The sequence below is a fragment of the Phocoena sinus genome, chromosome 5, assembly GCF_008692025.1.
Source record: "Phocoena sinus isolate mPhoSin1 chromosome 5, mPhoSin1.pri, whole genome shotgun sequence".
Taxonomy (NCBI): Eukaryota; Metazoa; Chordata; class Mammalia; order Artiodactyla; family Phocoenidae; genus Phocoena; species Phocoena sinus.
The window spans coordinates 101,833,630-101,857,614 of NC_045767.1; the positions used below are offsets into that span (position 1 = coordinate 101,833,630).

Here is a 23,985-nt window from a genome sequence, read left to right on the forward strand (position 1 = left end):
ATTGCTTTGCCTATTCGGGGTCTTTTGTGTTTTCATACAAATTGTAAGATTATTTTCTTCTAATCCTGTGGAAAATGCTGTTGATAATTTGATAGGGATTGCATTGAATCTGTAGAATGCTTTGGTTAGAATAGTCATTTTCACAATATTGACTCTTCCAGTCCAAGAACATGGTATATCTCTCCATCTGTTTGTGTCATCTTTGATTTCTTTCATCAGTATCTTATAGTTTTCTGAGTACAGGGTTTTTGCCCCACTGTAGTTCCTTTTCAATTACAGTAACATACTTGAGACTTACTCATGGTGGCCAAATGAAAAACAAATTTTGCTTCTCATTTGAGCCAGCATACAGTGAAGCATATGTGTTGTATAACTTTTTGTTTTGATATACTTTCACATCTACAGAAAAGTTCTAAGAATAGTACTAAGAACTTCTAACACCCTTAACCCAGATTCCCAATTATTTACATTCTGTTTCATTTCTCATTCATTTAAATATGTGTTTATATATATGTCTATTTATGATTTTTTCTGAATTGTTTGAAAATAAATTGAAGACATCTATCTCTTTTAAATACTTGAATGTGTATTTCCTAAAAACAAGTCACATAACTGCCTTGATAACATAATTATCAATGACCAAAATGAGAAAATTTAACACTGATAAAATATTATCTAATCCACAGTTTATATTTAAATTTTATCAATTTTCCCAATAATGTCCCCTTTCTCTGTTTTGTTTTGGCTCAGAATGCAAGCCAGGGTCAAGCATTCTGTTGAGTTATCATGTCTCTTTAGTGTATTTTCATTTGGAACAGTTCCTTAACCATTTTGTCTTTTTTGACCTTGAGATTTTTGAAGAATGCAGAACAGTTATTTTGTTGAATGCACCTCAATTTTTGTCTGTGCAATGTTTCCTCATGATTAGGTTTAGGTTATGCATTTTTGGCAGGGCCACAACAGAAGTGATAATGTGTCCTTCTCAGAGCATCCCATCAAGAGGCCCATGATGTCAATTAGTTCCAACATTGATGATGTAAACTCTGGTTGCATCGGGTCTGCCAGGTTTCTTCACAGTAAAGTTACTATTTTACCCTTTCTAAATTAGGATTAATTTGTGGAAAGGTACTTTGAGATTATGTAAATATGTCTTCCCCACCAAACATTTACCCACTAGGTTTTGCATTCATTGATAATTTGTAACTTCATTATCACTTCCATATTTATTAGTTGACATTCTACTGAAAGGAAGAGCTTTCTCACATCTTCCATTTGTTTATTTGTCTGCTTGTTTGTTTATTATATCAGTAGAACTCATGTATTCTTGTTTTATTCTATGGGTATGATCTATTGCTATCATTATTTATTCTTATCTTCAAATTGTTCCATATTTGTCCAGTGAAAACCACTTCAAACTAGCCTCTGTGTCCTTTCAATAGTCTTCCATCATTCTTGAGAATTTCCTTACTTTCCAGCACATGTTATTCTAGCATCACCTTGTGCTTTTCCTGGTGAGGCCCTGGAATCAATCTTTTTTTATCCAAGTAGCCATGATTCTATTTCCAAGTAAATGGTGTTTAGAAGTCAAGATCTGGATGCTAGGTGTACTCATTCATTGCTCGCTCCTGGTGTGTCATTACTTCAGGGTTCTCTCAGTGAGCAGCATTAGTAAATATATGTCTATATTTATTTCTGTATCTGTGTACCTATTTATTAAAAATCATGAGATGTTGGTTAAAGGGTATAAAGTTGCAGTTAGGCATGATGAATAAATCTAGAGATCTAAGCTACAACATGATGAATATAGTTAGTAATACTTTATCAAATACTGGAAATTTGCTAAGAGAGTAGATTTCAGGTGCTCTCGTCACACACAAAAAATGATAACCCTGTGAGGAGATGGTATGTTAATAGCTTGACTGTAGTCATCTTTTCACCATGTATATGTATACCAAATCATCATGGTCTACACCATAAATATATATAATTTTTATTAAAAAAATAAAAACCACGAGTTCATGATGATATCTCTAATTCTATCTCAAACACAGGATACATTCTTATCTTTCCATTTCCATGTTTGTAGCTTCCTTTTCCAACAGTGAGAAACCTGGCTTCCCATTGCATTCAACATACATATTTATTTACTCAACTTGGAACACTCAGAAGGTAATTTCAGAATTGCTAATCCATTCCATAGCATAAAGCAATCCCACTAGCTAGAATTCAATATTTTCAGTTTATTTTAGGGATAAGATTTATTAGAACAACATAATTTGTGCATAAATCTCAAATGTACAGTTCATGAGTTTAGACAGATGTCTGTACCCATATAACTCATATCCCATAAAGACATAAGGCATTTCCATCACCTTAGAAAGTTCACTGTGCCCCTTCCCATCCCCTCCATAGCAGCCATTTTTCTGGTTTCTATCATCATAGACTGGTTGGGCCTATTCTAGAACTTCATATGAATCGAATCATGAAGTGTATATTCTGTATCTGGTTTCATTTACTCATTATAATAACTATGGAATTCATCTATGTTGTTATGTATATGTATAGTTTGTTTCTTGTTATTGCTAAGGAGTATTTCACTGTACGATTATGCCATAATTTGTTTATCTACTCACTTGTTGATGGGCATCGAGTGTTTTCTACTTGAGGCTAATATAAATAAAACCACCATGGATATTTTCGTTCAAATATTTTTGTGACCACATGGATTCCATTTCTCTTGGTTAAACGTCTTTGATTGGAATTGGTAAAATCATAGGTAAAGATGTGTTTAATTTCATAAGAAATTGCCAAACCTTCTATCAAAGTGGTTGTACCATTTATGCTCTTACCAGCAATGTCTGAAAATTCTGGTTGCTCCATATCCTTCCTCATCAACACTTGGTGTTGTCAACTCTTTTTAACTTTAGCCATTCAAATGTTTATGTAATGTTATCTTACTGTGATTTTAATATACGTTTCTCTGATGACTAATGGTGTTGGGACTTTTCTGTGAGATTATTGGACATTTCTATATCTTCCTTTGTAAAGGTTTTATTTAATTTATTTTCATTTTCTAAACTGTTTTGGGTTTTTTTTTTTGGTCTGTTTATTAGTGAGTTGTAGAAATCCTTTATATATTATGGATGTAAGTCTCTTGGCAGATATATGTTTTGTAAATATTTTCAAACAATTTCTGGCTTGCCTATTCCTTTTTTTAAATGATGTCTTTTGATGAACAGAAGTTTTTACTTTTAATAATTTCTGAATTATAAATTTTTATGGTTATTACTTTATATATCCTTTCTAAAAAATAACTTTTTCATCCCCGGTTGTGAATTTATTCTCTTATGTTTTCTTCAGGAAGTGTTAGCTTTTAAATTTAGGTCTAATACACATATTGAATTAATTTTTGTGTATGATGCAAGGTAGGGGAAGCCTAGATTTTCATTATTTTAAAGAAATTTTTCCCACACATAGTTTCATTGTGTTTTTCCTGGATATTAAGAAAAACTTTTTGGGGTAGCAAGTGATTAAAACCAACTCAAGCTAGATTAAGCAAATGGGAATTTATTTGCTCACTTTTCCAGGAAGAGTAAGACATATCTCATAAGATCAAAGGAAGATACACAAAGGCCAGGACTTCAGGAGCTAGAACTAGGATGGATATTCCAGGGCTCTCTCTAGTCTTTTCTCATATCTGCTTATCTCTGCATCACTTCATTGTGCAGACCACTTGCCTCTACAGGCCAGGGGAGATGAATGCTGTCAGCCTCATTCATCACAGATGCTCATTCTTCCAGCGTCACTATAGTTGTCCTAAAGAAGGACTCTAGTTGGCACTGCTTCAGTCACATGCCCTCTTCCTGGGCTGGTCACTGTTGCTTGAGAGCTCAGAACCTAGGTGTAATCAAGTCCAGGCCCACCCTATGGCAGTGGGATGGTGCTACCATCAGAAACAACATGGAATGAGGGAGAGAGGGTTCCCAAGGATAGGCTTCTGGACATTCCAAATATTATATGTCCCACCAAAATTCCTATTTTTTAAAAATGGCATTTTACAATGTATAAAATAAAAAATTAAATTAAAAAATGGCCTTTTATATATGGGATTTATTTATCTTTCACGGAACTCTTAATTAAATATATTCAGGTGCAGTAAAGCTAGATTTCTATTCTGCTCATCTAAAACTGAAGTGTGAATTAATTAGATACTTTGAAGAACTAAAATGTATGCAAATTATATGAGAATAATGTACCTCCTAAATGATTAAAGTTTAACACATCAAAGTCCATCATAATGTGAATGATGCTGAATGAAGTGGAAGAGTAGTCAGATTTTTTTTCATTTTGACCTGTCCCCACTTTCCTCAAATTATAATGAAAAAATTGGATTGTCAATACCTCAATATAATAAATCATTGGGAGAGTAACCGTGGTTCAGTGATTAGGACAAAATTTATATACTTAGAGTGTCCATAATTTTCCAGAGTTTTAAAGCAAGGCTGATGATGTTCAACCCACAGGATTAATTGACAATAAAAGAAGTAGTTCATATTGGAAATCATTAAGCACCTCAGGGCTTGCATTTGAAGGAGAAAACTTGAGAGTTCATTGTAGACAAATGACTGTCTCAGCCAAAGTTACCTACTTGTATAATATTTTCTTTGAAGTGTGTTTGAGTAAAAAGCTGGCTCCACAGAGAGCCTTGAAATGATAATGTGATCGACAGCATAACTGACTTTCCTGGGTTGGATTCACTAATGAAATCTGACATCAAAAGTAGTATTTTATACAGGCTTTTGTCTAAGTATAAAAATGTGACCATCAGGGGATAGAGATGGAGGACCTCTTTAAATGACAGGCCCAGAGGTTATTTTCCTATTATGAGAGGAGGACCCACCTGGGAAGGTTCTTCCCACCTTAGCCTGACTGTCTTCCTCAGCATTCCACTTGCTTCAGTTTTGCTCTCTTCACTCTGCCCACTGTGTACAAAAGCTCCCCTTCATGGCTGCCATTGCTCCCCCATCCTCTAGGTACTATAATCCCATTAATTTTCAGATTTAGGTGGAAAGTCTCTTTTCTTTTTTCCTTGAGACAGCTTTTCAAAATAAAGTTTTACCAATGAAAAATGAACTAGGAGGGAGGGGAAAGACACACAAAAGCTTAAAAATTGAGATGTTTATAAAATCTGCTTTCTGATCCTATTTTTAAGGGTCTAGTCATAGATGGGGTTAATTAATATAGAACAAGGGACATTCAACTCCTATTTCCTTTTCGCTGCTTCAGATCCATTTGCTTTGTTCTTTGTGGTCATATGATGCAATGATAGTTGCCATCTTAGAGCTCTCAGCAAACTATTAGTTTTTCCCATTAAAAGAAGTTGACTTTCCTGCTTGCTTTGGCAGCATGTTTACTAAAATTGGAATACTACAGAGAAGATAAGCATGGCCCCTGCAAATTCGAGAAGCGTTTTGTATTTTTATGTGATGTACAGCGTGGTGCCTATAGTTAATAATACTGTATTGCATATTTGATAGTAGCCAGGAGAGTGGATCTTGATAGTTCTCATCCCAAGAAAATAAATTTGTAACTATATATGGTGATTGATATTAAGTTGACTTCTTGTGGTGATTATACTGCAATATATACAAATATTGATTAATTATTTTGTATACCTGAAACTAATATAATGTTATGTCAATTATACCTCAATTTAAAAAGAAAAATAATAAGTTGATTTTCTTTTCTTTTCTCATTTCAAATGGCAGTCTCTTTCGGGGAGCACCTGAGTTTCTATTTTCTGTTAGGGGGGTTATTTTCAGTTCTTGGTTTATTTACAGGATCAAAGTAACGAAGAATCTCTCTCTCCTTTTCATATATGATTGATTTGTTGTGACTGTCTGGAGCGCTGTATTGAGAAGCCATCTGGAGGTGCATCTAGGTCCCTCAGGAAGGAGAACTGTGATTAATTAGTAATGGCTGTCATGAGCTTAAGAGTAGCTGCACACTTGCCACATATCTGTCATTTCTCTCAATTCCATCAATGGTAAAACATTTGTTTTGATTTGATTTTTATTTCTACTAAGATTATCAGCCTTGGGAATTCCAGTGGTTTTCTTTTTTTTTTACTAATCCCTCAGATACTGATGTGGTGGTGGGAGAACACATCTAAATAAAATACTTTTCACCCTGTTGAATTAAAACCTCCTTAAGAAGGAGCAGGTTCTCTCTACAAAGTCTAAGGCATTAAACATACAACAAAAACAAAGTAAATATTTAAACTTTTTCTCAAATGGTTCATCCCATTAAGTCATTTTGATTTCTTACCAAGTGAATATGGAAATATTGAAGCTTAAAATATAAAATGTAGATTGACATTCCTGATCCATCCCAACAGGTACATAATTTTCTATTATTGTGTATTCTCTGTTGTTTTCGACAAAATTTCAAATGAATCAAGGAAAGGGATATTTAGTGTTTCTTCAGGAAAATAACTGCACATTTACAAAATTATTACCGTTAAATTTCCCCCAGGTATGCTCTTCTGGTGACTATTTTAAACTTTGCATTCATGACTGTTGTACATTATTCAGTTCTCCTGTTTTCTTCACACTTAAACTCTTCAGTTTTAAGAAGAAATGTTTCTTTATTTTTAATTCGAGTTATAATCCCAGTGAGACAAATGGGATTTCTCTTTGCTCAACAGTTTCTGAAGTTTGGTTTAGCTTTAAGCCACTAAAATCTTAAAGGGTTGTATTTAGAGAGGAGAATTTGGACTGAAGTCCTTTCATTTGTGTCTATACCATCAAATGGTTTAGGATTTTTGCACTGCACTCTGGGGAACCTTGAGGCCTCTGAGGTCCATTCTATTAGGCCCCAAAGACTGACTGATGCATTTGCTTATTCATTCATTCCTCATTCCCTTCCATTTATTTAACAAACCTTTGAGTATTTAGTATATGCTGGTGTGGGGGTTCAGGGAGCCCATATCCTCCAAGAGTTTTGGTGTAGAAGACTGAACAGTAATAAGCATATGGCCACATGTGACAAAGGCTATGTTCAGAGTGACATGGGAACTTGTGGAAAGGGAACATCCAGACTGGGGATGGCAGTGGCTCTAGGGAAGCCTTCGTAGAGGAGCTGAAGGATGAATAGAAGTTAATCACACAGTGAGAACAACCAAGTGTGGAAAACCCTTTCAAAGTATTTTTTTTTTTTTTTAACTTTTTTTTTTGCGGTACTTGGGCCTCTCGCAGTTGTGGCCTCTCCCGTTGCGGAGAACAGGCTCCAGACGCGCAGGCTCAGCGGCCATGGCTCATGGGCCCAGTCACTCCGCGGCATGTGGGATCTTCCCGGACCGGGGCACGAACCCGTGTCCCCTGCATCGGCAGGCGGACTCTCAACCACTGCGCCACCAGGGAAGCCCCCTTTCAAAGTATTTTTAAAAATTCGATTGCTTTCTGAAAACAGATTTGGCCTCCTGGAATTTATCTTGGAGCTAAAACAATCTCCACTAGATCCACTGCAATATGGGATCTAGAGTGCTGATTCCCTTGTAGGTATCACAGTTTGATTCATTCTTCCAGTGGAGAGGTGGTGTGGTAGAGAGTGAGGTACAGAAAGTGCACTGTTTTTCACTCATCAGTTTTCTTTAGTTAGAGGTTACTTAGGCTACTAAGATGTAATTCTTTAAATATTTTCGTGCACACATTTTGTAAATGTACATTGTCTTAGTCTGCTCTGGCTGCCATAAAAAAATATCATAGACTGGATGGCTGAAACAACAGAAATTTATTTTCTCAGAGTTCTGGAGGCTGGAACTCTGAGATCAAGGTACTAGCATGGCCACGTTCTGGTAAAGCTTTCTTCCTGGCTTGCAGATGGTCACCTTCTCGCTGTGTGTTCATATGGCCTTTCCTTAGTGCCTGCTTGGGGAAAGAGAGAGAGAGAGAAATCAGGCCTGAAATTATTTAAATATTTAGAATTTTAAAAGAGTTTTAAGTTCTAATCAGGTAAATAATTGCAGTTATTAAAGAAATGTTCTGGTAAATAATAAAAATAAAAATATAACTTCATAGGTTGACAGTAGTATACCACAACTAGTTTGTTCAGTGAACCTCGTATGGAAAGCTCTTTTATGTTCTTTGCTTCATCAAAGAATGTCAGATCAGCAGGAATATCCTTACATGTCTTCCAGTGGCGTGGAACTTAGTATTTTAAAAAATGAGAAAAGAATCTTAACAAACATGTTGCCTTTAAGGGTTTTCTTCTCTAGGGAGAAGACACACACAAAGTGTATATACCCACACACACATGCATGTTCATATACACATGTATGCATATATGTGTATACACACTTGCACTCACACATACGAATGAATACATACACATATGCACACATACTAATTCCCTGTGTGTGTTTTTGTGGTATGAACCATTACCTATAGAAAGGCTATATGCTAGCATTTAGGCATACAGCTCAATAAAATGTACTACTGCTTGTCAAACCAGCATGTTAGCAACAGTACAGAACAGTTTTTTTTTTTAATAAGAAAAGGGTTAGAATTCAGATAAATATTGGCCCTCTGTAGTTATACATCATGTACAGTGCAATCACATTCATTTTACAAAGGAGTTAGGTTCCACCGCCAACACAAAAGGTGACAATTGGATGTGAAAAAAATGACCCTTGAAAGTTACACAAATTGCTCACAAATTGCAGTATTTTACCAACTCTGCCAGTTTTATATTTGTTTTCTCTCCTAGCAACAGAACAGATCACTGTTCTTTAAACTGGAATACTTTATTTGTGTTGAGCAGCCATGTGGTATGAAATCATGTGTACTCTGAAGCTCTGGGATCATGTGTGTGCGGTGCGATACTCTCCCCACCAGAGCTGAGGGAGCTGTTGCTGGCTGTAAAAATGCACCTCCCGCTGGTCCCACATATGTGGGAGCACATGTTCATTGAGTGTTAAGGAGGCATTGTGGTGGAACGCGGTTTAAGCTGTTCTCTCTCCTCCTCTTTCCCTCTAGCTTCCTCCTCCTTTGCCGTTCTCTTGTGTTTGCTGAACATTGTTGTCTTGTAGGTAAATTCGAACACATTGCAACTCTATAGCATATGGCATTCTATTTAGATACATCTTTGTTTATGTGCCTGTTTATAGGTTCTTTGTTGGGACAAAGTTACAAATAATACCTATGCGTGTGGCTGTTGGACTTCTAGAAAATTCTGTTAAGAACATGAATTTCATTTCTGATCGCACCATGTAATACTCACAGCATGCGTTCCTAGCTCATCTGGTTGCAAAAAAGTACTATACGAGTAGATGTACAAACCAGTTTCCATCCCTGGAAAATAATTTAAATCTGTTAGCCCATCAAATGATGGGACCTTTTTGAGCTCCGGCATAGTACAGTAGCTATCATTAAGGCTGTGAATACACAACTTAACTTAATTCTGCTTTTGTTTTAGTTTAGAGTAACCATTTATTTATGTTACTGTTTTGTTGCTTTGCTAAGCACTGAGGTCGATGGTCCTACTGGCATCTCATATACAACCCAGATGCCACGGCCTGACCACAGGAAAGTACTTTCCCAGTGGAGATTCATTAAAACATTCTCTGAGAATCTGAGTGAGAGAACCATACTTTCCTTCAAGCAGAACCGGAATTGATTACATGTATTTCCTGCCAAAGCTAAGAGGTGCAGTTTTGAATTTCTTCAGAAAGGGCAATTTCAGGTTCACTTAAATTTTGTGATTTTAACATTGTATTTAAGAACAATTTTCATGTTAATTGAAGTGTTCTGTGTCAAAGGAGGAAAAAAAATCAAGTTCTTAAGGTAGACCATCTTCTTTAAGTCATTAAATGGAAATTCACAACTTTCCAAAATATTCTTTGTAGGAATTCTATTGTGATTGTTACATAGCTTCATTCCTTGATTCAACAATTGCTTGCTGAGTACAAAGTAAGCACTGGATATACTGCAGTGAGGAGAAGCAAGTTCTTGACCTGTTGAAGTGTGTGGGATCCTGCAGGGGTGATCAGCAATAAACAGCTAAAGAAACAGCAATTTAGAGAAGTGTCAGGAAGACAGAGGACAGAATTCAGTGATAGAGAATAACAAGAGGGGAACTAATTCACTAGGTGATTCGTAATGGTGGTTGGAGGAGGTAGGTTTTAGGCTGAGACTTAAAGGATGAGAAGAGGTGGGCCATGTAAAGATCATGAGGCAGAGCAGCCTAGGCAGAGATCAGCAAGCATCAAAACTCCAGGCATTGGAGGGGTGGAATAGGGAGGGTGGGAGGGAGGGAGACGCAAGAGGGAAGAGATATGGGAACATATGTATATGTATAACTGATTCAATTTGTTATGGGGCAGAAACTAACACACCATTGTAAAGCAATTATACCCCAATAAAGATGTTAAAAAAAAAAAAAAAACTCCAGGCATAAAGGAGCTTGGGTGTTTGTAGAACTGAAAGTAACCTGGTGTTGCTGCATCAGAGCTTTTAAGTGTGTGTCTGTGTGTGTGTGTGTGTGTGTGTGTGTGTGTGTGTGTGTGTGTGTGTGGGGCGTGCGGGGAAATGAGGAGGTGATGGTATGAGATTAGATTAGATCAGTAAATGGGTGTCAGATGATTCAGAACCTTGTATGCCATGGTTAAGACTCTAGATTTTAAAATAAGTACAATGGAAACCAATCAAAAATTTAAGAGTAGAGAATCATTATCTGATTTAATTTTTTAAAGCTCACTTTGGCTATTTTGTGGAGAATGAAACATGTATGAGCATGTTTCATTGTGTTTGTGGTTAAAAATGGAAGCAATGAGACCAGTTGGAGGGCCATCAGAATCATCCAGTCAAAGACAATGGTGGCTTGGGTAATAGACTGGTGATAGAGATGGAATCAACTGGATAGATTTGAAATATTTTTTGGAGGCATCTTCTGAATTTACAGGTACATTTGATATTCAGGGTGAGGAGGAATCAGGAATCTAAAGTGATCACTTTTTCTTTTTTCCAACTGGTCATATCATGGTAGCCTTTACTAAGATTGGGTGTTGGGCAAGATCAGGTTTCAGAGGGAGATCATGTTCACTTTTAGATATCTAGCACCAAACCTATTGCAAAATTTATTAATTCATCAAACATTGATTGAGCTTCACCATATGCCAGACATTGTACTAAGTGTTGAGGATATCTGGTGTCCTTATGCTTATGGAATTACAGAGATGGTAGATTTCAGGGTGCAAGAAGGGACCATAGTTGGAAATCATCCAGTCCAACATCCTTATTTTAAAGATGAAGGGTAGAATTTGAAGCATTTGATTTTTGAAGAAATATCAAGACTCCTCTATAAAAATTATGGTTATCTTAGTAAAACTTAACTTTACTCAACCAGCAAAAATTGTGGTATTATTTTCCCTTAGGGATATCATACAATATCTTTTCATTTCTGTTTTAATGAATTGTTACAATTAGTACTATTAAAACACTTTCTGTTGCATTCTGAAGTCATGAAAATATGGGCATTATAGCCAGCAGTTCAGTGAGTGATGCTGTCATTGGTTTCATTAGGCTTATAAACAACACATGCAAGAAGAATCATAAACCATGTTCAAATGTGCACACATTTTTTTACTAAGGATTGATAGTAGACAAATGTGGAATTGGACACTTGTATTTTTTATATTATTGATGGTAGGTTGATATTTACCTTGAAACCTTTTAGAGGAGATTTTTCAAATTTAATGGAAAGAATTAATATGAGAGGGAAAAAAAGAAGGGCTGCAAAGAAAAAATTTGTTGTTGTGCAATGAATTCTAGATTTGTGTGTGTGCAAGTGGATGTATGTTGGATTGTTTTAAGAGCTTATTCAATTTTATAAGTTAATATATTTGGTTAAAGAATAAATAGGTAATGATGAGATAACAAGTTTTGTAGATGTGAACAATTTAAACACCAGGAAACCAAAAAATATTATTTAGAGTGGTCTAGCATACTTATTATCTAAATTATGATACAGCATTTATTATTTATTTAAAGTGAGATTTACTTGGCTCTTTATCCTAGGTCAAGTACTGTGAAAGAGATGAAAGTTCCTGCCCTAAGGGCATAACAAACTTGAAGCATCAGGCATGATCCAGTCTCATGACACACATGCACACACACGATGGGAGACTGTTTCCTGCAGTGAGCGGTGATTGCCATAGGAATGCCCTATGGACAGAAGGAAGTTTCAAGATGTTTTATAGAGATGAGGGCCTGTTCATCAGAAGGATGTTTCAGGATAAGAAAGGAAAAAGTGGATATTGAATGAGATAGGTGGCAGTCAAGTGACCTACTTGAAGATTAAAAGTAGGTTGAAGAGATGACGATAAAAGCAAGGATGGAGCTAGATTAGAATGCATGCCAATGGAAGAGGCAAAACTCCTGAGAGGATGGTTGAAATGGTCAAAATAAGAAATATTTAGCTCCGCTTCTTCCCTGTAAGTGGAAGGGCAGGACTAAATTCAAAGAAACCAGAAGTCCAAGGTTTAACCCTGTACCTTCAAGGAAGAAACGTAACAGCCAAGGGCTGACAGTCGAAACTTCATGGAATTTATAACTAGGATTGTGTACACATAAATTAATTGAAAAATTAATAGTGAAAATAAAGACTAGATAGAAAAACAGCTTGTTTTCTGGAATCTTGCTGAAAAAATAGAAGCTTTGTGCATGAATATACCAGAACAGGAGTAATCTATGTTTTATTAATTAATCTGTATCCTTATATCCTCATGAAAGATACAAGGGTAAGAGTGTAGTTTTCACTTTCTGAAAAAGTGCTCAGGAATAAACATTGGCAAGAACCTGCAGGAAGCCTTCAGGACAGGAAAATGTCTTTTGTTCTTAAACACTTGTCCCTGGCTCTCCCAAAAGCCACCTTCTTACTGTGGTGTTTTAGCCTCTCACCTGTAGATTAATATTTCCCCTATGATAAATTAATTTGCTTGCTATGGACAGTGTGTATGACCTTATATTCCTTCACAATAACCTTGAAATTTTCTTCATCATGCAGTTGACTGGAACACACCACTCACTCCTGAAGTTTGAAAGAGACTCACTGGTGGGACTTTTTTCTTTTCTTTTTTTTTTTTTTCTTAAGCTTTTTCAGCTGCACTAATTCTTAACCAGCCAAAGAAACTCTCAAGGGGTTACTTTGGGGGAAAGGGGAGCAGGGACATCTTGAGAAATTTTTACATATGTAAAACAAATGTCTTCCACTGAGGTTTTTAAAATAGTCCCTTTAAACTGTAACATGTGTCAGGCTAAGTTTGCTCAAATAATCACAGGCCTGCACAAACAGGTCCCAATCAGTACACACCAGACACAGAGGCCCATTTTCATGAGAGTTATGTTTTTGTTGGTGGTTTCAGTTTGTCTTCAGAAATTGCCTCTTGCGTTGGTGATGTAGTGGTGAGCAAATCTGCCTTCCCCAAATTACTTCTTAACCCATTATCTCTAGAACTTTCCCATTCTTTAATTCTACTTAGGAAAAAAGGTATATTATCTCACAGCTGAGTGGGAAGACGCAAGGAACTCTGTCCAAGTTTTCTCCAGGAATATTGTTGTCAGGTTTGTGGTTTGCTTCTAGAAATTTGGTTTGTGAGTTAATTTACGTTTTTCACGCTACCTCCAGCTTTTTTTTTTAAGGGACAGGGGTAATTTAAGAGGGAATTGAATATATCAGAGCACCTTATTTTTGTTGTTGTTGTCTGTTTGCTAAATAGGAAAGTCCATCAGCTTGGTAATGGAGGAGAACAATGACTCCATGGAGAACCCCCAACAAGGCCAAGGGCGGAACAATGCCATGAAGTGTGGGTGGCTGAGGAAGCAGGGAGGCTTTGTCAAGACTTGGCATACCCGTTGGTTTGTGCTCAAAGGAGATCAACTCTATTATTTCAAAGACGAAGATGAAACCAAGCCCTTGGTAAGTAGGAGAAAATTAAAGCATTGTGGTGCTTAGTAGTCTAAGAAGTAGAGGGTTTGCTAGAAACTGATGGAGACTGAGGTCAACCCAATCTCCCTGGTCTCCTTCATTTCGTTGGCATCTTTCACACTCTTTCTCATTGTTTACTTTGGTTCAAGATGATGAATTTGCTAATTGAGGCCAAGAGACAAATTACACTTGTTGAATATTAATTTTAACTTTTACGAAGCTGTAACAGAGTGTCTGAGTCCCTCAGGCAAACTTAACTTCACGTGGAAATGGTAATGGACATCTGCTAGAAGATATATTCTATAGCCAAAGCATCTTTCTTTTTCTCAGAAGTAAGTTGAAAGATTTGAAGGAAAATTGTAAATGCAATTTTAAGTAATTTCTGAGACACCTTCAGTATCAACTCTCTGGGGGCTTCCCTCCACTCTAACTCACATAAAATATGGATGTAGTGCTAAACCAGACAATGTTGATACATCCAACCAGCATACACAGTATAGTCCCCTGGGAATAGTTTCTATGTTTCTTTGTGGTTTCTTACTGGTCTTTTATTTACTGTTTCTTACTGGTCTTTTAAATAAATTAAACAATTATTTTCTCAGACACAAATCTCTGGGTTGCAATTAGAGAAAGGAAAAATCTCCATCATTCCCTGTAGGTACAACAAGCTTTCTTAGCTGTGATCATTGCTTATCAATTAATGAAAGGAGATGGGAACTGAGGTATCACTTCTGTGTTCTTCCTTCATCTACATCTATAAAATATATAAATAAGAGAAAAAATGTTTTAGATCAGTTTACATAAACATCCCTAACAGTATGTTCTTGAGGCTATTTGCCTTGTATTAAAATGTAAGAATTTAATTAGGAATTTGGATCAAGGCTCTGCTTTAGTATTTTAAATTCCTCAGACATTATAATTTAACAAAGTTCTCATTAGTATAATTGAATTACATAAAGATAGCAATGAATTTACAAACTCTACTCATTTTTTGAAATTGCTATTTTGTTAGCATATTTTTACCAGGGCCAAGCATTAGACTAAGAATTTATATATATATATATATATATATGTTATGAAATGCTTACAATAATCCTGTGAGGTAGGATTATCCTCACTTAAGTATGACGAAATCAATGTTTAGGTGTAATGCATATTACCCAAAGTTAGACAGTGGTGCCATATTTTGCCTCTAGTTAGGTCCAAGTTCATATAGCCTCAGCCAAAGATCTCATAAATCAATAAAAGTATCCCATATTGATATCACGAGAATTACAGTGCATTTCCATGCCTGCTATTGTTTTCATTGCAGCAAATCAGTGAAGAATATGGGGGTTATCATTATAGATGAAGAAATTGTGTCTTAGTGACATGAAGCAACATGACCCCCATCATATAGAGATCAGAGGCAAAGGAGTAAAGTCTTTTGTTTCTTAACTCTTACTCTAGGGTTCTTTTCTTGTACCTTGTTTTAAACTATGTAGTACTCACAGTAAGGTATTATCCTGAACATAAGATCATTTTTACCAAACTGAGGTTAATGTGAAAAAATGTAGAACGTGGGGGATCCAGTATGGAAACTGTGATATGGAGGACCGTGTTCAATAAAACAGAAGTATGAGTAATTTTCAATATTTTATCCTATGAACTCTTGTTCTGGCGTGGTTTGGGTGGACTGGGTTGTTAAACAGAATGGGTACAAATCAAATGATCAATTAGGTCTCATCTAGAACCTAAACAAGGGGTTAGGGGAGAAAACAGAGGTTTCAGGGGCTGAGTGGTTAGAGAATTGAAAGGAAACTGAACAAACATTTTGACTCTTTGGTGAGCTCAGTGTACCTTCTAGTAATGAAGATAGGATACAATGGGTCAAGCTCGAGCTCAAAATTTCTAAAATTTGAGAAATTGCAGATGTCAGAGAATATGCACATGACCCCTCTAAACTGTTAAAAGAGGATATTATCAAATTGCCTTGGCTACTGTCCTCTGTGGAATTTCTTAGAAGGTCTACAGTCACAAATAATATTCAGTGCAATGTAGTTATTTTGACAAAAAGTTGGAAATATAAATAAGAAGATGCAAAAACTTCTGATTAATTCAAATGAAACTCTGCCTCAAAGTGAAAATTACTTTCATTCATAATATTTCTAAGATAAGTAATATTTTGATGTTAGTATTAGTTACTAGTATTTGTAGACTTATAATGACTGAAATTAACAAAATAGTTATATTGACAAGAAAATACTAATTCTTATACAAACCAAACATAGACTACAATCATTCCCCCCCCTCCAAAAAAGGTTTCTTAATTTTTCTTCTACTTATTACTTGTTAAAGATTTGCTGTTAATAAAGCAGTAATAGTTTGGGGTGAATAACTTTGAATTATTATTCTTTTTTTGGATCATCTTTTATGACAGTACAAGCACCAGGAATTTTGACATAGTACTTTTAAATTTTAATCTTTTACACTGATGTTTAGACATGTGAGCACGGAATCAGATGAAAATCTAGCAATTCCTATATCAGAGGACATTTTGGAATTTGAAAGGACCATGTATTTGCCCATGAATGATTAATTTCTTACTTTAAAGTGAGTTCTTTAAGTGAGCATAGATGCCTGACACATTGTAAGTGCTGCAGCACATTTTTGGATGAGTTGGTGAGTGATTCAGTAAAATATATCTCTAGCCAAGCAGAGTTGGGCCAGGACCATGTGCTGTCAGTAGTACTGACTATCCTCAGCTTCATGTATCAAAATCATAACGTGTATTTAAAATAATGAAGTTTAAATTACATTAAATAAATCCTGTGGTGATATAGATTAATCCTAAGAATTCGATGAAGAACAATTGAATATCCTGAAAAATGTTAAAACGGGAAAATATTTAGTTGTTATAAAACCCCTCATTTTATAGATAAAGGGTACGTGTGTGTGTGTGTGTGTGTGTGTGTGTGTGTGTGTGTGTATCAACCAAGGGATACTGTTAATGAGTAGCAGATGATGAACTGAAAAATCAGATTTCCTTGCTCCTGATCCAGTGTTCCTTCAGTTTAGGCTTTTGCCTGCTCACAAATCCTCAACTATTTTTTAGATTTGCTTCCAGTCAGAAGTACTGTTTTCAGTATTGGCACTTTCAAGCATAAGAATGCCCTTGACCTTCATATATTTTGATGAGGGCTATTTCAATAATACTGGAGGAAACATCACTAATGAAATGAAAAAATAACTTCACTCTTCTAAGCATTCCTAACCAGCTGAAAATGTTCAATAAACTTAATCTGGATTGGTTTTCCTCTCTCTTAATAGTATTTCTAAAATGAAAGGATTAAAACCCTTGAAATGTGTGTCCCTCCTGTCCTAGAAAGAGGCTCTCAATTTATTTTAGTGAAACTTTCTCTGAGTTTCTCAACTCAATAAAGAGAATAAACTCCATCATTATCCTTGTTATTAAAAACTGCACATCTGTTGGGAGAAACATGTAAACAAAATTATAATTGTGACAGGCTACCATGTAGACACTGAGTGCTCAGAAAACACAGATACAATTAGTGCCAGGGAGTGAGTGGTGACTGGCTAGAGGAGTTGGGGGAGGCTGTGCAAAGCAAGAGGTGACCCTTACCTGGGGTGCTGAAAGTTGGTGGGAGTTTTCCAGTTACATAAATTGGGGAAAGGAATTCAGAGCAGAGGAAAGATATGGAGTTGTAGAATAGATATCTATAAATAGCTCCATATTGTGAGGGCAGCAAAATGACAAGAAATGGGCTTAGAGAGATTGGTGGGGCCACAGCAAAAATGGATGTGTATGACACACAAAGAGGCTGGGTTCTCAGGTAGGTAATGGGAAGCTCTTTCCAAAACACCTGAGCTACTCAAGATGCAAAACCACACTACCCTGTTAGAAAGGAATAATGGTGGCTGTTTCCTGATGTCTCCTCTGGCTGCCATAATAGAATACCATAGACAGGGGTGCTTAAACAACAGAAATTAATTTTCTCAGAGTTCTAGAGGCTGGAAATCCAAGATCAAGATGCTTCCAGAGTTGGTTTCAGGTGAAGCTTCTCTTCCTGGCTTGTAGACAACTGCCTTCCCTCTGTGTCCTCACATGGCCTTTGCTTTGTACACAGGAGAGTGAGAGAGCCCTGGTGTCTCTTCTTAAAAGGACATGAGTCCTATCAGATAGCCCCATCATTATGGCATCATTTAACGTTAAAGGCCCCAAATACAGTCACAGTGGGGGTTAGGTCTTTAATGTGAGTTGGGGGGGGGGGCGGCCCAATTCAATCTATAATACCTAATATGTTGGAAACCTATGTTAATAAATATAATTTTCTCAGTTAAGTTTTTCTTCCATCTGTACTATCTTCATATCTACTAGAACCTAATATATGTGATTTAGTGCATTTTAAACTTAATTATTTGAACCTAATATTGATGTTTCATATTCTTATTCAAATTCAAATTCTCCTTTCTCTGGGCACAGTACCTGGTTTGTAAACAAGACTTTCCAGCCTGTAGCCAGGGTTCTCCTGGCAATATATTGGAGGTCTATCTCAAAATATAACTGCTTTATATTTAATATACATCAAACTAAAATCTTTAGTATCCTATACTTTTAAAAATGAAACTTTAGTTCATCTAGGCTGAAACCCTCTCCAGAAACCATTTTCTACAGTGTTTGCAATTACATGGATACAGATTTTATTTAGAACAGATTTAAAAATAAAGTTGGGGACTTCCCTGGTGGCGCAGTGGTTGAGAGTCCGCCTGCCGATGCGGGGGACGCGGGTTCGTTCCCCGGTCCGGGAAGATCCCACATGCTGCAGAGCGGCTGGGCCCGTGAGCCATGGCCACTGAGCCTGCGCGTCCGGAGCCTGTGCTCCACAACGGGAGAGGCCACAACAGTGAGAGGCCCGCGTACCGCAAAAAAAAAAAAAAAAAAAAAAAAGTTGATTTTTGTTGTTTCTGAAAAAACAAACATGGAAAAGTGATGTATGTAGCCAATTTTGAACATACACTAATGCATCCTTTATTTGTTACTCATAGAACACTACTGTAAACATCCTATAGTGCTGTATTTTTTCACTTTTTGTTTAATATTTTTTCTATTTTAATCTTTAAAATAAAGCTCTATTTACATACAGAAAAAAGTTTAAAATTATACTGTACAGAAGAATTTATTTTTAAAAATGTCTTCCATCTACCCTGCATACTCCTAGGACTTTTGGGTAGCTATGAAAAATGTTTTAAAACAGATTTAAACTAAGTTTGTGACAATATTGTTTGCCTATTTTTCATTAATAATCATGACAAATGACTGTGGCTTTAGTTACAGATATTATAACATGGGGTAAGCAGCTGAGTTATAAAGTATGATTATTATAGCTATCCTAAAAGTAAGACAGTTATATAGATTTTGTTAAATGAATTTAGTGATAAATTCCTAGTACTTTTTTGGAACCATTTGTTTTACTTCTATCCTGAAGTATATTATTACTTAAATAATAACCAAGTCTCAAGTATGGCCATACTAGTGAATATCTCTGACATACCCTGGGTACTAGAACTTGACACTGGAAAGCATTGATTTTTAGAAGCCAGTCTGGCACTCCTGGCAAAATGACTAAAATCCAAACAGGCACTTACCCAATTAATCTAGTCTAGACTTTCTACAACAGATATTGATCCACTTGTGTGGGGAGGGTTTTTCTGGACATGATGAGGATGACACTGTATTAGATCACAATGGATTTTATTAACTTAGAGAACAAAGTGATTTTCAGTGAATTATAACCTGAGGTCTGACCTCTAAATGTGCAAAAATTGATTACCGATTTAAGAGTAAGCTCTAATTTTATATATTTAATGAAACTTGTGAGTTAACGAAATCTAGAGATCTCTAAGGCAATTGCTGTTCTCTGTTAAAGTATATGAGCCAGGGGACTTCCCTGATGGTCCAGTGGGTAAGACTCCACGCTCCCAATGCAGGTGGCCCGGGTTCGATCCCTGTTTGGGGAACTAGATCCCACATGCATGCCGCAACTAAGAGTTCACATGCTGCAACTAAGAAGTACGCATGCTACAACTAAAAAAGATCCCTTGTCGCAACTAAGGATCCCTCATGCTGCAATGAAGATCCTGCGTGCCACAACTAAGACCCAGCGCAGCAAAAATAAATAAATAAATATTTATTTTAAAATATAAAGTATATGAGCCAGAAGCAGCCAAAACCTCGATTGCATGTTTAAAATAATACTGGAGGGACTTCCCTGGTGGTCTAGTGGTTAAGATTCTGTGCTTCCAATGCAGTGGGCAAGGATTCGATCCTTGGTCAGGGATCCCGCATGCTGCATGGCACAGCCAAAAAATAATAATAATACTAGAAACCTTGAAACTTGAATTTCAGCTTCAAATCTATAACTGACTTTCTATGTAGCATCTAAGTCTTTTGCCATTTAAAAAGACACATAAGAAGGTATTGTGTGTCATCATAAACTTTTAGGAACTCTTAGCTCTTTCCTAGAAATTATATCAAAAGATAGTGTTATTAATATAAAATATTTAATTCTGCTATTTGCTGAATAATTTTTTATTGCTTATGGAAGTCACCTAGGCATGGCATTTATTTATTTCAGTGTGGTTAAAACAGGCTTTTGAGTTACATTGTTTGGGTTGAATCTTGATTCATCTACCAAATAACTATGTTATACTAGGTAGTGATTAAGCTGGTTTAAGCTTCAATTTACTAATCTGTGCAATGGGATAATAGTAGCACCTACCTCATAACATTGTTAAGAGGTTTAAATGAGATAATTTATGGAATGAATCTTAGAAAGCTGTAGCATATAGTAAGCATAAAATAAATGTTAGCTATTTTTATAATATTAGTTTGACAAAAAGAGTTTATTTCTTGAGATGTTCACCCTAATCATTCATTCATTTCATTATTTTCAACACATATTTATAGATTTCGAGTGTACCTGTAGTTATTATGCTAGCTTCTAAGAAACAAAAAGATGCTATAACTGATGGTATAAAAAGATAGACACCACCACGCAAAAAAAAAAAAAAAAAAAGATTTAAAAGGAGGAAGCTGATTTCTTTCTCAGGTGAAGGTCCAAAGTGATTCTAGGTAAGTGAGGAGGTCTGCTTCAAAAAACTGTTTAGAAACTTAAGCTGCCAGTGATTTTGCCATTTTAACTTCTGGCTTCAAAATTCATCATGGGGTCATTTCCTTCCCAGTCACCTAGAAGGCAATATAAAATAGTGTACTGCATAGAAGGATTAGGTGGACTGATAGTGGCTCTTATCACTTCTATTCGCATTCTGTTAGATAGAACTGAGTCACATGATCATTCCTAACTGCGCGGGAGGCTGGGCATGCAGCCTAGCTTTATCCTGGGAGCAGAGGAGAATGTGGGTATGAAAAAAGAGTTAGCAGTCTCTGCCACAGAGACAAATAATGCTAAATATCCGTGAAGGTGGTGCTCAATTCCAGTGGCTGTTATAGACAATTGCAGTTACCGTACAGTGTAATGAGTTTAAAATAAGTAAAGTATAGAGAACCATTAGGAAGCCACAGGAGGGGCACCTATAACCACTTCAAGGTTCAGGGAGAGTTTTTCAAAAGAATATATATTTAACCTGAGAATTGAAGGAGAGCATAACTTTATTACAAGCAGTTGGGTTGATATATGTGGCAGAATTAAAGGTGTAGGTCATGGTCCTTCAGTAGATTGTTGGAGAATTGATAATGGCTATTTCAGCACCTAAGAAAGAAGACAAGCAGTGATTCTTCCCTTGCTTTTATGTGCCTATTTTTCTTGGTTTACTGGATTTAGAGCTAAACAGTGAAAACAGGGCTTATTCTATGTATAGCTCACTGTGGAGGAATCCAAAATGCTCACCTATCCAAAAAGGCCTCCTCTGACAGTCCTGCAACTCTGTCTGGTGTTCCTATTGTTCATTATTTTGTATTGTGCAATAATTTCCGGAAAAAATTTTGAAAGGCAACTATGCCACAAACACTTGATCTTCTATCATCCGTTATTACCTTACCACGAATCATGGTAATCAGTCACTTTTGACTGTAGGAGGAAGAGCTGAGAAAATCTGCTGCTGCTGGAGAGGGTACTTAGTATGGAAGAGCAGCAAAGCATGTCTTGGACGAAGGGAAATTGATGGATGGGCATGGTGGCCAGAGGGATCAGTGTGAGAGAAGACTTCATCGTCATAATTTCCTCTAGAATTGACTCTGTCCAGCGTGGTCATTTCTCTGGAAAGCAGTTGAGCCCAGTTTTTTTTTTTTTTTTGGCCGCACTAGGTCTTTGTTGCTGCGCACCAGCTTTCTCTAGCTGCGGTGAGCGGGGGCTCTTCTTCCTTGTGGTGCGCGGGCACCTCATTGCAGTGGCTTCTCTTGTTGCCGAGCATGGGCTCTAGGTGAGCAGGCTTCAGTAGTTGTGGCACCGGGCTTAGTTGCTCCGTGGCATGTAGGATTTTCCCAGACCAGGGATCGAACCTGTGTCCCCTGCATTAGCAGGTAGATTCTTAATCACTGCGCCACCAGGGAAGTCCCAGCCCAGTTGTTTTGTATACAGGTTCTAGGATCAGACTCCCTGTGTTCAGCCTAGACTCGATCACTAGCGATAGGCTTTGGGTGAGTTACTTGTTGTTTACTTGGGTTACTTACACATATGTAAAATGTGAGTAATAATAATATTTATCTAATAAGTAGTTGTTAGCATACATGAAATGACGTTTCTAGAATACTTTTACAATATGTGGCCACATATTAAGCACTCAGTAAATATTGACTATTGTTACCACCACCGCCACTACGATCATCATCATCATCATCATCATCATTTTTACAATCTTTTTTTTTTTTTTTTTTTTTTTTTTTTTTAAAGAACCTGTGACTGTTTATTGAAGTTGTTTATCTAGACTTTTCAGGAATTACTGGGCTCTATTTGATTTATTTATTTATTTTTGCTGTGTTGGATCTTCATTTCTGTGCGTAGGGCTTTCTCTAGTTGTGGCAAGCGGGGGCCACTCTTCATCACGGTGCGCGGGCCTCTCACTATCGCGGCCTCTCCCGTTGCGGAGCACAGGCTCCAGACGCGCAGGCTCAGTAGTTGTGTGGCTCACGGGCCTAGCCGCTCCGCGGCATGCGGGATCCTCCCAGAACAGGGCCCGAACCCGCGTCCCCTGCATTAGCAGGCAGACTCCCAACCGCTGCGCCACCAGGGAAGCCCCATTTTTACAATCTTTTACCATCAGGATACCCTGACACAGCAGTTTAGAAATCAGGTTCTATAATATATACTTTATTAATTGTGTAACAAAGGGAATGGTAGATGATCAGCCCATGTAAGTAATGCTAACTTTAGAGAAGAAGATAACTTGTTTTCACTTGTGATCTATGCTGCCAATACACTGAACTCAAATGGAAAGATTCTCCAAAAAACCTTTGCAGGATGTCTTTTCTCTTTGTTTAAGTTACTTTTGGGGCCCCTTCAGAGCTTATCAAAATGATTATGAGGACAGCCAAGGAGTCTTGAAGGATTCTTTCTGGACCATCCCAGAGAGAGGCAGCCCTAGTATTCTCATCTCACACACAGCACTTTTTCCTCAACAACAATTTGGAGAGAGATCTACTGGAGTTAAATCCCTTGAGTTCCACTTCTAACATTTACTCGTATTGACTGAAGGCTTTTGTATTTGTGATGCAATTCAACAGACAGAACCAGATAATTCATATGCTATCTCATTAGCATAAGTTTAGGTCTATTTCCATTATCGCAACTAGTGGAGAAGAGAATGTAGGGAAAAAAAGTTAATGGTTGAAAATATAATTTGAATATTTATATTTTTAGTGCTTAGAGTAATATATTTTAAATGGCTACATTTTCTTCCTCTGGTGTATGAAGTATTTCATTGCTATTTGCTATTCATTTTCTTTCAGGTTTCTTTTTAGCACTCAATCTTTTTGGCCATTCTTCT

The 23,985-nt window shown here is 36.7% G+C and overlaps 1 protein-coding gene and 1 pseudogene across 3 annotated transcripts in view; both read left to right on the top strand.

Moving 5' to 3' along the window:
• The window catches only part of ARHGAP24 (Rho GTPase activating protein 24), a 505,735-nt gene that overhangs the window by 73,430 nt on the left and 408,320 nt on the right, over positions 1–23,985 (top strand). For 2 of the 3 annotated variants that reach the window (XM_032633271.1, XM_032633274.1), the window contains exon 2: positions 13,775–13,974. In XM_032633271.1, the coding sequence (XP_032489162.1) occupies positions 13,795–13,974 (180 nt within the window). In that variant the 5' untranslated portion in view covers positions 13,775–13,794. Of the gene's footprint in view, positions 1–13,436; positions 13,620–13,774; positions 13,975–23,985 lie in introns of those variants that run through there. The other variant, XM_032633272.1, reaches the window with a different exon arrangement.
• LOC116754884 lies at positions 5,394–5,481 on the top strand (annotated as a pseudogene).